Raw genomic sequence first — 14,072 nt, 5'->3', positions numbered from 1 at the left:
CCTGCTGAGCCACCGTGCCTTGCCCTGTGAACATTATTTTAAGTCAGAACATTGGTAACCTCAGATTTTTTAGTAGCTTGACAACATTCTATCCCAATAGTGGAACAAATTTATTTAAATAAAAATCCCTATTGGTAGACCATGAGGTTATTTCTAATTTATTATTATAAGCAATGTTGCAGCAAACACTCACCAGCACACACATACTAGCGGGAATTTCTCAACACTTTTTAGCATTTACACATTTTTATAAAGAATCTTGTCCTGGCAAATAGCAGTTGAGGGATAGCTTAGAAATGTGAAAATAATAGTGAGGTCTATTTTGTACATCTTTTAGTTTAAAATTTATAGACATCTTTTCCATAACCTTTATCATTATACTTCTTTCCCAAATACTCCTAAAAATCTATATTCTTTGTGTATATACAATCTATATTCTTTGTATATCGCTTAGCCTATTTTTCATAACAGGGCTCTTGTCTGTATCTTTATTTTTCCTAGCCCACTTTTATTGGTTTCAGCAGTCTCTAGGTTTATATCTTCATAATTTTTCTATAACCCTTACCAGGTAATCTTCCTGTTAGGAATATGTCACTAAAGTCAGTTAATGAGCCTCTGTCAGTGATACTTAGTTTCTCTAGAAGGTGATCCCAAAATTATATCATAAACAGCTAAACTTGGATGCAGTCTTCTTTGTTACTTTATTTTCAGTAATTGAGTTATTAAATAAATTAAAAAATTATTTAAAGATCACATTTTTTTAAATGTACATAAAGAAAAAGGTGCTATTGCTTAACTGGAAATTTCTTTGGTTATTTCTATTAATTTTCAGTGTTCATAAAAAATCTGAGTGCTATCCCAGTGTGCCTTCTTTTATGGGAGAGGAAAATTATAATGATAAAGGCTACTAAAAGATCCTGAGGTTTTATTATTTCTTTGGTACTATTTCTGAGTACTTTGTTTGTATTAGCTTACTTCCTTGTCCCCTAGATTCTGTATGATGAATACAGCTTTTAGCTCCATTTTGTACCTGAAGAAACTGAGGGTAGAGAACTTGATTAGTGTAACTTGTCCAAGGTCAAATAGCTAGTAAAGGGTAGAACCTGTAAGCAGTGTGACTTCCCGTTCTTCTCACTCTTAAGCACATAGTACTGTATTGAAAGAATTCTAGTGAAGAGTGGCAGTGGTCCCTGAGATGTTGACTTCAGGTATTCCTTCTGATTGCATACTGAGAATTATGGGATTACAAAATTTCCCATAGAATCTCTAATGAACACCAGAAATTATTCAATCCAGTTTTTTAATCTTTAATCTTTTTAAAAGATGTTTTAAATATACATAATATATATTTATTATATTGTATAAAACTTAACAGGCTTATTGTATAAAAATTCCAAAAATGCTAGCATACAAAGTATAAATGAAGTCTTCCCCTGCACTTCACCTTTACACATGCCTATTCCCATTTACAGGGTTAACTATTAATAATTTAGAGTTAATCACATTTTGAAGAAATTTAGTAACTAGTTAAATAAAACTTTATTTTACCAATTTTTCATATCTTTTTTAAGAAAATAAATGATATGGTCTATTTAGAAACTATATTAATCTGATTATTTTTAGCACAATTGTTACTGGTAGAGAATGCTCAAGAAAAACCGGAATACTTTGAAAAGAATGAGGTTGATTTATGCCAGTTCACAATTCTGGGTGGAGTGTACCACTTGGATATTTTGGAGCTGCCCCCGCAGTGTAAACCAGTGAAGGGCTGGATGATTGTGGAAGTAGGTTGATTTTATTTTTTATTGAGGTAAAATTCATATAACAAAGACTTAACCATTTTAAAGTGGCACTGAATACATTCGCAAATGTTATACAAACACCACCTCTATCTAGTTCCAAAACATTTTCCATACCCGAAACAAAACAGTGTACCCATTAACCAGCTGCTCCCTATTCCCCTCCCTTGTCCCTTGGTCTCTATCTTCTTCCTGTCTTTATTCTGAAATGGAACCATGTGACATATGACCTATTGTGTCTGGCTTCTTTCACTTAGCATGGAGGCTAGAAGAGCTGCTTCCTCCCAGGGTCTGTGTCTTCCACCTGACCGGTAACCTTTGAGGTCCCTTGGCTTTTCTGTTCTGTGGCAGCATGGTCGTTCTTTCTTTCAATTCCCTTGACTTCTGGCTGTTCCCTGTGGCTCTGTTTCCACATCCAATTTCCTTTGCCAATAAGGACTTCAGCCTTACTGGGCACACCTTACCTACTAACATCTTCAAAGGTCCTATATGCAAATAGTTTCATACCCAAAGGACCAGGGTTTGGGACCTGAATATGCCTTTTGTGGGCACATGATTCAACCCCAACGGGCGCTATTTATTAACCTTTTATTCGTTATTGTCCTCCTAAGGAGCTTTTATAGGCATTTTCCCCCCCTAATTTCCCCAAATGAATTTAATATCACAGATATATTATATATCTGTTAATGTGCTATGTGTATATCTGTGCTTTATACATAAAAGAAAAATAATTTTTTACTTGTCATTCCTCCCACTTCCCAGACCTGCCAAAAAACAACAACAAACTAATTCTCACCTCTTGGAAGTGATAGTGCCCTTCTTCCCCCTTTCTCATCACAACTGAGAATTCATGTATTAGAGCATGCCTGGAGGAGGAATCTATTTGAATGCTTCAATTATCTTCATTACTTCGGGGATACCTGAAGGACAGGAGAGTCCAAGAAAAACATCCCTTTGGTCTAAGATGGCCTTAAAACCTTTTTGTCTGTAGAAAAGTCCCAGCCTGAGCTAGCAGTTTTCAAGGAACCATCCAAAGTTCTGTTGTTTGAGCAGTCTCACAGTGTGCTGCTATCACCACTGTATACTCTCATTTGAGCCCAAAGAATCCTCCTCCTCTCCTTTAACAAAGAGGCCTTCTGCCTTTTTTTCCCCAAAGTTTTTCAGTAATCTCCCACTTATTTTATACTTTTGTCCCATCCATTTATTTCTCTCTTTTCTAACATTTATAATCTTCCCCTTATCGCCCCCAAATTCGCTCTCTGCTTAACTTATTTTCACCTATTCATTTCTACACTTCTCAAAGAGTTATCCACGCTTCTTTCTTTCCTCACTTACATGCCCTAACCAAGGTATTAAAACTATTGGTCACCAAAGTGGCAATATAGCGTAATGAAATGAGTAGGGAACTTCAGATCCTATAGATCTGTTTTTGAGTTCTAGTCCCTCAATATTGTTTTGTAATGTTTGGCAAGTTGCTGAATTTCTCTAAGTCTCAGTTCATCTTCCCTGTAAAGTAGATGCCCTGTAGGATTGTTTGAGTAATGAAAAGGTGAATAAGCCACAGTGTAGAACCTGGCCCATAGGAAGGGTCTATAATTGCATCCAAATCCTAAAGGGTTCTCTACCAGAGAGCCATTAAACAAAAAGTGGGCAATAATGGAAGAATTGAAGGAGGGCCAAGCAATGCATAAGACTTACAACATTCAAACGATAAAATGGCAGAAGAAAATCCTGTACTATCGGTGGCTACTTTAATATGTAAATGCATTAAACTCTCCCGTCAAAAGGCATAGTTTGGCAGAATGAATAAAAAGCACAACTCATCTATATGATATTTACAAACGACTCACCTTAAACTCAAAGACAAGGTTGAGAATGAAAATTTAACGTAGATTGAAAGGATGAAAAAAATATATTCCATGCAAATATCAATCAAGAGAGAGCAGGAAGGGCTATACTCATTGGACAAAATGTGAGTGACTTTTCTCCCCACACTCATGCTCTTTTAATCTTATTGTGACATTTTGGTAGCCTACAGGTAAATGGGACCAAACTGCAATGTTTTTTTTAAAAATAACTATGTAGTTTATTCAGTAATACTTCATTTTTAACTGTAACCAGTCAGCTTCTAACTTGGTATTGTCTTGGTCATTTTTTTAAAGATACCCAAAGGAGGATTAAAGAAATATATATATCCTCCAGAAACAACAGAAGACTTGGAAACAGAAAATGTGTTTCCACCTATAGAGGTCATGCTTCAGGTTCAGGAAAATGTAATCTTTTTTGAAGAGCCCATGGTTGCAAGGTGGGACCTTGAAGGTACAGCAATGCTTTAACACCTTTCACAATCATGTAATGAACAGAGGATAATAATACAAATCCTTAATTTGAAAGAGAAAATGCAGTGTGAAAACTGAGTTTCTCAAGTTACATATTTCCATGCCAGTTCTATGGTCTTTAGGTTTGCTTTTGATGGAAATTAATAGGGGTTGAAGCTTTCAAATGTATTGGATTTTATGACTATTAGCTCCTAAAATGTTTATATTTGTCATAGTTTATGAACAATTATTTATGGTTATATCATTATGTTAAAAAAATAAAGGAAATGAACTAAAATACCAGTATGGTTTAGCAAATAAAAATCAAACAAATGAAAAGCCCAATCTCTCTTGAAATAACCCAATAGTTCAGATTGGGATGATTAATACTTGATTAGCATAATGATTTATAAAATCCAAATTTAAGTTACAAATAAGTGTCAGGGATGAGTAATGAGAATGGAAACTGAGAAAGAGAAAACTAGCTCCTGTGTGCCTCTTTATAACCATGGGAGATTATTGCTTCTTCAAAATGTTAAATATCACTAAAATCACTTATATCAACAGAGATACAAGCTAATTGTTTGCTAATCGTTAACAAATGCCAAGCACTGAGTAGGCTGGCTGAAATTTGGAAGACTTTGGTCTTGTGAATTAATGTGTGCAAATTTTGAGAATCCTAGATGAAAGCAGTGGAGCTCTGCTTTCAGCATTAATTAATTTGCATCCATCTATTTGTGAAGGGATTTACATACCTAGTGATAGGTGGGGAGCAGATAGGCTCACAAAGGCACAGGCACTGGGAATTAAACCCAGGTCTCCCACTTGGCAGGCGAGAACTCTGCCTGCTGAGCCACCGTGGTCCGCCCTAACTTTTTTTTTATTGTATAATATAACATATATACAAAGCAAAGAAAGAATAAAGCAATAGTTTTCAAAGCACTCTTCAATAAGCACTTAGAGGATAGATCCCAGAGTTTGTCATGGGCTACCATGATATCAAAATAAATAATTGTGTAATTTCTTCCTTTTGTGTTGCTTTAAAGGCCTGGCTTCCCTTCAATGGTTAGGTTCTTAAATATTTATCACGTTAAAAATTATTCATAGTAAAATAGATTTAAGCAAGGTAAGTTATCCCACGATTCAGAAAATAGATATAATTTAAAATTTGACTGTATAATTATAGAAAGAAATGATCAAAATTCCCAGTAATTTTTAAATTATGGGGAAATTTTGCTATGGAATACTAGAATTTTTGAGAATGTATTTATGAACTTTAAAGGTACACTATTTAAATATGTTAAATAAGCAATGCTTAATTTTTATCTTTACAAATTAAAATAATTCAGTTAATTTAGTAACAAAAAGATGGATTATAAATAACTTAGCTTGTCAATATATCTACTATATTAAATTTAAGAGTAAGAACTAGTCAATGGAAACATCCACATGAGAAGATGAAAGAGAGCCAGTTGGAAATGGAGATGGTATTATAGGAAGAGAATGATCCATTCATTTGCCTCATTAATATGATCAGCAATACAAAAGGGGTAAATGAGACATAGTACCTTCCTCTAGAAGTTTGCAGAGTTGTGGGAAAGGCAGACAGGGAAAAACATCATAATTCCATGTAGTGAGTAGTAGCAAAAAAGTGCTATAGAGCAGAGTTGTGACTCGATCGTTCTAGGAGAGCTTAGTAAGACATCTCATGGGATGGAATATTGAACAGGGCCATGTGGGGAGTTTGGATTGATCCTTTGGGCAGCAGGAAACTTCTATCAGTGCCTACTTTTTGTTGAGATTCTATTCTAAATGTAAAAGATCTATTTATACACATTCTAATAGGGTGGTCTCGTTCAGCTTATTTTTTAATAGGCAAAAAGAAATTAATGTCACTTTCTTTACTTATTATAAAGGTAAACATTGGAGAACTGATGGCATTAGCAATATTTCTTACAACTCAGAAGGAAGACTTGTAACATTCAGCCTAGAAACTTTTGGCCCTGTTACCTTGATTCAAGATACTCATATTAACATGCCATACCAATCTTGGGAACTAAGACCACTTCAAGCGAATGAAGTACTTTTGACTGTAACTACAGTATTTACTGAGATTCAAATAAAAATTAAGGTGAATTATTATTATAGTATATCATATCATAAAGGCAAACCTCTTTGGATATAGGAGAGTATATGTCAAAGCTGTCAATCACTGTAGATTTATGTTTTGATAATGTGATTTATGAAACATTTAAAATGTACCATTAGCTATAATTCCTAAATGCAATGTTAATTGAATAATTAGATAAGCAATAACATGTAAGAGGTGAAACCTAAATTTATACCCTAAAGTTACTAGGGATAAATCAATCAATAAAATTATGAACTTGGTTGCAGTATGAATTTCAGAGTTTTTTATTCACCCTAAAAAGGTTCCGTGGTCATTATCAGACAATCACTTGAAATCCCACTTTGAGGTTGGCCTCTCTCTGAATGAAGCCTCTATTGCTCTCAGAAATGACCTAGTCTGAAATTTATAGACAGAAGGTAAATTAGTGGTTGCCTGGTGCTATGGGTGAGAAAGGGATTAACTATAAATGAGCATAGGGGATCCTACTGGAGGGTGAAAATGTTCTAAAACTAATTTTATACTAATGGTTGTCCCAGTTGGTAGAGTTACTAAGACTCTTTGAATTGTTCACTTGAAATGGGTGAATTTTATGATATTTAATATAAACCTCAATAAAGTTAATAAAAAGGCTAAAATTCCTTATAAATGTGAAAGAAGACTAGAATATCATCATATTTTGTTTTTAATGCCAGATGAGAGAGATGATCTCTGAATGTTTTCCAGTTGCCACTTTGTCAAATTTTAAAACGAGATCATAATTTTACACCATTATGTTAGATCTTAGATGTGTAAAGAAGTATAATCCTTAAAAGTTATTGTCATGATTGCAATGAAATTGTCATTTTAATTCAATATCAATATATACAGTATTCTTAGATCTTAATTTATAAAATTGGGGAAAACCTGAGAAATCCTTTAGTGCAATTCATTGATTGTTTAGATGAAGCCTGAAGAGGTTTAGGTAAACTACTTAAGGAAACACAGGGACTTCGAGGCAGAGCTTCCAGATTAGGCCTAAAACATACCTGCCTCATTCTTTTTAATATAAAGTGATATATAATTTTAAAATAATGTAATGAACAAAAAGCCTAGGCATAGAATAATATCAAAGCAATAATTTCTTTAACTTTGCCTATAAAAGTTTCTCTTTTTTTCTTTGGAAAACTAGGAAAACCTTTGTATGTTAGCTTCAGTCAAACTGAAAGACAAAGAGCATTGCTCCACTTTGCAAGGAAAGTGGATGACTCCTATTACTTTTATTATTGCTCTGAAAGAAGTTGGATTGAATATCTTCCCTTCTGGATACTCTCATTTTTATGTTGTTATAAACAATAAGGCAAGTATGAATTTCCAGATTTAAGGCAGTGGTCATTTAGTATATTAGCAAGTATTAACTTTTACAAAAATCATCAGGTAAGCCATGGGTTTTATGTTTTTATTCAATTATATAGGATGGGAGGAGGAAAGGAAGAAATTAATTAGTGGCAAGACGAGGAACTGAATCAGTTTCCCTCAAGGTTAAAAATCCTCCCCAAGAAAGTAAGTGCGCTGTATGATTTGATATGAGTGCATAGAGCATCTCCATGGCTGACTAGTTTAGTGCAGATGTAGTCTGATGAACTTCCCATTTTATATATTTTCTTTCTTCTTCAATGACTGGCCCTATGTAAGATTTCTTAAGAGGGTAAATGATAACTGCACTTTTCCAATATGATAGGTCAGGCAATATTAAACACATTCAAGCATGACAAATGTACAAACTCCACCACCTCTGTTTCTTGGCAGAGCCTCCGTATCTGCATACAGGTTCTGTGTCACTCATAAGCTTTAGTTAACTGAGATCCTTCCACATTACACTGCAAGCTCCTTAAGGACCAAGTACGTTTCTTTAAATCAAGTTTGATTCTTCTAGCACATAGCTGGAATACTGCAGATGTTTAGTAAACACTTGTGATTTACGAATGAAGGAGTTTCTAATCATGAAAGGTGTGTTGTGTAGGCAAAAGAGTTCTATTATCAAGAACCACTTAAGCTGTTTTATAAAAAGTGTCATAAGCAAAAAACAATCTAATAAATTGAATTTTAAAATTTATTAATTCATTTTAACTAACACTTTTTTTCTGAATATACCAGGAAATGCCAAAACAATATAGATACACATTCATATAATATTTTTAAATAATCATACAGATAAGGGTGTATACTTATGTGCATGGGGCAAAACAGGTTGAGGAAACTCAAATTGCCTGTGATTTTAGAAATGCTGAAGTTAGTGTACTGTTCATATTTTCTTCTATTTGAGATATACTTTTTAAAAACACCTACACTCTAGACACTGTTTTAGGAAGATTAGGATACATCAGTGCATAAAACAAAGATTCCTGCCTTTGTTGAGCTTTGTGGAAGCAGAAGTAAACAATAAACATAAAAGAATGAAATAATCTAACATGTTAAAATGTAATAAGTGCTCTGGGAAAAAAGGAAAGGTAGATCAGAAATGGTGGGATTGGGGCAGTTTACAGTATATATACAGGGTGTTAATAGGTCTCATAGAAAAGATAAGATTTGAGTAGAACTTGAAGGTGGGGGATTTAGCCAAGTGGCACCGAGGAAGTTGGTAGAGAGAACAACTGGGGTGAAGCCCTGAAGAAGTAGCCTGGTTTGTTTGAGGATTAGAGAACAGGAAGGAGGCCGGGGGCCTAGAGCTGAGATAGCGAAGGGAGAAAAGAAGGAACTAGGTCAGAGAGGAAATGGGGATATGTCCATGTGTAAGGACTTTAGAATCTACTCAGAGAATAAATACAGAATAGATTGTGGTAGGCAAAGGATGGCAGGGAGACTGTTAGGAGTCTCTTTGATCAATTCTACTTGTTTTTATACTGACAGGTTCCTTTGGTAGAATTGAATGCTTATCGACAAATGGCCCTGCTAAGTTCCTCTTTTGCATTTGGTTGGAGCAGGTGGAATCTACGATGTGATTCTAACAAAGTTATTTTTAAGGTATTGTCAAAGCAAAAACTATACCAGACAATGTTCAACAGTCAAAGATGATTTTATTCAGAGGTTGCTGTAGGAGGGGAAAGTTTCGACTCTGTGAAAACAGAAGTCAGTAAGCTTTTTCTATTTTTTTGATAATAGCCATTCTAGTGGATGTGAGAATGTATCTCATTGTGATTTTGATTTGCATTTCCTTAATGGCTAATGCTGTTGAGCATCTTTTCATATGCTTATTGACCATTTGTATATCTTCTGCCCAGAAAGGTCTATTCAAGTCCTTTGCTTAATTTTTAATTGATTGTTTTCTTAGCTTTTGTGTTATAGTTCTTTATAAATATCAGACATACGGTTGGTTATCTTTTCACTTCTTTGATACTATCCTTTGCACAAAAGTTTCTAACTTGCTGAAGTCTAATTTATCTTTTTTTGTTGTCATGCTTTTGGTTAAAATCTAAGAATCTGGGCCATGGTGGCTCAGCAGGCAGAGTTCTTGCCTGCCATGCCAGGGCCCCGGGATCATTTCCTACTGCCTGTCTATGCGAAAAAAAAAAAAAAAATCTACGAATCCATAGTCTAATATAAGGTCCTGAAGATATTATTTCTCCTTGTTTTTTTCAAAGAATATTAGAGTTTTAGATAATCTATTCTGAGCACATTTTTGTATATTGAATGAGGTAGGGGTTCACTTTCATTCTCTTGCATGAGGATAACCAGTTTTTCCAGCACCATCTGTTAAATTGTTTTTTCCACAGTAAAAGAACTTGGATCCCCTGTCAAAAAAATCAGTTTGGCATGGATTTGTAAGTTATTTCTGTTCTCCCAGTTCTACGCCATTGATCTCTATGTCTGTCCTTCTGCCAGTACCACAGTGTTTTGGTTAATATAGCTTTGAAATAATTTTTGAAATGGAAAATGCAACTCCTCAAATTTTGTTCTTCTTTCTTAAGATGGTTTTGGCTATTTGGAGTCCCTAAATTCATTTATTATCTTTAAAAGCTTTGTTGTGGACTTTTAGGGATTTTCTGTACATAGGATCATGTCATCTATAGTTTTACTTCTTCTGTTCCAATTTGGATAACACATTTCTTTTCTTGCCCACTTGCTTTAACTGGAATTTCCAAAACAGTGTTGAATAGCAGTGGCAATAGCAGGCATCCTGGTCTTTTTCCTGATCTTAGGGGAAAGCTTTCAGTATTTCACTCTTGAATATGATGTTGGCTGTAAATTTTTCATATATGCCCTTTATCATATTGGGGGATTTCTCTTCCTTTTTCTGAGTGTTTTTAGCAAGAAAAGGTGCTGGATTTTGTCAAGTGACTTTTCTGCATCAATTGAGATGATCATGGTTTTTCTTTTCTCCTTTTTTCTATTAATATAGTGTGTCACATTGTTCTAATTTGCTAGCTGCTGGAATGCAACACCCCAGAGATGGATTGGCTTTTGTGCTGGTTTGAAAGGATATATGTCCCCTAGAAAAGCCATGTTTTAATCAAAATCCCATTTCATAAAGGTAGAATAATCCCTATTCAATACTGTATGTTTGAAACTGTAATTAGAGCATCTCCCTGGAGATGTGATTTAATTTCTTTAGTTAAGCTGGATTAGGTGACAACATGTCTCTACCCATTTGGGTGGTCTTGATTAGTTTCTGAAGTCCTATAAAAGAGGAAACATTTTGGAGAATGAAAGTGAGTCAGAGAGCGCAGAGAAGAACGACATAGCCAGGAGAAGCAGAGTCCACCAGCCAGCAACCTTTGGAGATAAAGAAGGAAAATGCCTCCTAGGGAGCTTCATGAAACAGGAGGCCAGGAGTAGAAGTTAGCACATGACGCTGTGTTTGTCATGTGCCTTTCCAGATGAGAGAGTAACCCTGTGTTCACCATGTGTCTTTCCAGCTGAGAGAGAAACTGTGACTGTGTTCGCCATGTGCCTTTCCACTTGAGAGAAACCCTGAATTTCATCGGTCTTCTTGAACCAAGGTATCTTTCCCTGGATGCCTTTGATTGGACATTTCTATAGACTTGTTTTAATTGGGACATTTTCTCGGCCTTAGAACTGTAAACTAGCAACTCATTAAATTCCCCTTTTAAAAAGCCATTCCATTTCCAGTATATTGCATTGTGGCAGCTAGCAAACTAGAACAGCTTTCAATAAAAGGGGATTTATTTAGTTAATGTATAGTTCTTCAGAGGAAAGTCAGTTAACTTTCAACTGAGGTTCTTTCTTATGTGGTAAGGCATAGGGCAATCTCTGCTGGCCTTCTTGCTAGGCCTCTGAATTGCAACAACTTTCCCCTGGGTGATTCCTTTCTGCATCTCCAAAGGCCTGGGCTGAGCTGCAAGTGCTGATATGAGGTAGGCTGAGCTGCTTGGGCTGTGCTACATTAAGCTCTCTCTGTTAAGCACCAGCTAATTAAATCAAACATCATTCATTGCAGCAGGCATGCCTCTTAGCAGACTGCAGATGTAATCAGCAACAGATGAAATTCACATGCCATTGGCTCCTGTTCACAGCAATAGATCTAGGCACTTTCACCTGGCCAAGTTGACAACTGAATCTAACTACCACAAACATGGTTTGATTTTCTTATGTTAAACAACCTTGCATACCTGGGTAAATCCCATTTAATCATGGTGTATAATCCTTTTGATGTGCTGTTGCATTTGGCTTGCTAGTATTTTGTGTAGTATTTTTACATCTATATTCTTAAGGAATATTGATCTGTAATTTTCTTTTCTTGTGGTATCTCTATCTGGCTCTGATATAGGGTGATGCCAGCCTAATTTAATGAATTAGGAGGTTTCCCCTCCTTTTCAGTTGTTTTTTTGTCAGAGTTTGAAGATTGGTGTTTATTCTTTGAATGTTTGGTAAAATTCACCAGTGAAACCATCTGGTCCTAGACTTTATTTGTTGATTTTTTATTACTGATTAAATCTTTTTACTTCTTAGTGGTCTTTTGAGGTCTTCAGTTTATTCTTGAGTCATTTAGAAATTTGTTCATTTCATCTAGGCTGCTTAATTTGTTGGTAATATCCTCTTAAATTATGTTGTTTCAAAATATCCTCTTTTGTTCCTTCCCCCCACCCCTCCCCACCCCTAAAGTTGGTAGTTGTTTTGGTTTGCTAATGCTGCTGGAAAGCAATATACCAAAAATGATATGGGTCTTTATAAAGGAGATTTATCAAGTTACAAGTTTACAGTTCTAAGACCTTAAAAATGTCCAAACTAAGGTATCTAGGAAAAATACCTTGATTCTGAAGAAAGAGTTGGATGGTGTCTGGGTTTTCCTGTCACATGAGAAGGCACTTGGGTGGCATCTGCAGCCTCTCGCAGCTTCTGGTTTCAAATGGCTCTCTCAGCCCCTGTGGATCCTTCTGGCTTATGACTTGCTTAGCATCTCATGGGAAGGCACATGGTGATATCTGCAGAGCTCTGCATCACCAAACACCCATGTCTAGACATCTGTTCTCTCTGTTGGCACTCCAGGCATCTCCAGATGTCGTCTGAGTCTCTGTTGCTTCTGCATTTACAGATGTTTGTGTCTGCATCTGCATCTGTGTCAGTTCTGAAGCAACTGTGTTTTCTCCAAAAATTTCTCCAAAAACACAGTTCTCCTTTTATACTCCTTTTTTTTTGTCAGTCTAACTAGAGGCTAGTTGATATTTTGATCTTTTCAAAGAACTAACTTTTGGTTCCCCTTTTAAAGGACTCCAATAAACTAATCAAGATCCACCTTGAATGGATGGAGTTACATTTCCTTCTAGCCAAAAGTCACACCCACAATTGAATGGATTACATCTCCATGGAAACAGTCTAATCAAAGGTCTCACCCACAGTTGGATGTGTCACATTTCTACAGAAACAATCTAACCAAAAAGGTCACATTCACAACTAGGTCTGTCACATCTCCATGGAAACAATCCAATAAAAGTTTCCACCCTAAAGAATACATCTGCACCCCAAGACTGGATTAGGAGAAAAAAATATGGCTTTTCTGGGATAAATAACAGTTTCAAACTAGCACAATAGTAGTCTTCATTTCTGATTTTTATTTGTATCCTTTCTCCTTTTCTTTTTTTTTTTTAACAAACTTTATTTTTTGTTTATGAATTTTCTGTTCAGAGCCTTTGTGCATATATCTGTTGTTATCTTGATATTTTCAATGATTTAGATTTTTTTTTTCAAATAATCTTTCCTTGGCTTGATATTTGCATTTTTATATATTATTTGACATAGAGGTTTTGAGATTTAAAATAGCCAAATCCATCAATCTTTTCTTTTCTAAAAGATGACCTTTTCCATACAGAACTCTGAAAATTATTCCACATTTTCTTCTAATTAAAAAAAATTAAAGACAAATTTTACATACAGTGAACTGCACAAATTTTAAGTGTATCTTTCTGTGAGTTTTGACAAGTATATACACCTGCGTACCCTAAACCCCAAGATACAGAATTTACATCACTCCAGAAAGTTCCCTACTGTCCCTTTCCCTTTCTCCTTTTCTTGTCAGTGTAACTAAAAGCTGGTTGATAGTATTGATCTTTTCAAAGAACTAACTTTTGGTTTCACCAATTCTATTGTTTTTCTATGCTCTATTTCATTTATCTTTGCTCCAATCTCTACTATTCCCTTCCTTCTGCTCATTTTAGGTTTGCTTTATCTCTTATTTTTCTAGTTCCTCCAGGTATGTGGTTAGGTTGCTTGACTTGAGATACTCTTATAATGTAAGGATTTAGAGCTATAAATTTCTGAGTACTGCTTTTGTTGCATTTCAAAAGTATTGGTATGTTGTATTACCATTTTCATTCATTTTAAGATATTTCC

General features: G+C 35.2%; 1 protein-coding gene across 7 annotated transcripts in view; it reads left to right on the top strand.

Annotated features, from left to right (window-relative positions):
• DNAI7 (dynein axonemal intermediate chain 7) overlaps positions 1 to 14,072 on the top strand; it is a 129,968-nt gene that overhangs the window by 106,840 nt on the left and 9,056 nt on the right. For 6 of the 7 annotated variants that reach the window (XR_013179591.1, XR_013179592.1, XM_077170325.1 and 3 more), the window contains 5 exons: positions 1,624 to 1,784; positions 3,962 to 4,118; positions 6,034 to 6,248; positions 7,417 to 7,584; positions 9,135 to 9,248. Coding sequence is in view for 5 of the 7 variants with exons in the window: in XM_077170325.1 (XP_077026440.1) it covers positions 1,624 to 1,784; positions 3,962 to 4,118; positions 6,034 to 6,248; positions 7,417 to 7,584; positions 9,135 to 9,248 (815 nt within the window). In the remaining 2 variants the exon portion in view is untranslated. The remainder of the gene's footprint in view (positions 1 to 1,623; positions 1,785 to 3,961; positions 4,119 to 6,033; positions 6,249 to 7,416; positions 7,585 to 9,134; positions 9,249 to 14,072) is intronic. The other variant, XM_077170328.1, reaches the window with a different exon arrangement.

The sequence above is a fragment of the Tamandua tetradactyla genome, chromosome 7 (genome assembly GCF_023851605.1).
Source record: "Tamandua tetradactyla isolate mTamTet1 chromosome 7, mTamTet1.pri, whole genome shotgun sequence".
NCBI classification, from domain to species: domain Eukaryota; kingdom Metazoa; phylum Chordata; class Mammalia; order Pilosa; family Myrmecophagidae; genus Tamandua; species Tamandua tetradactyla.
Note: the sequence above shows the minus strand (reverse complement) of the source record. Positions and strands in the feature narration are given on the sequence as shown.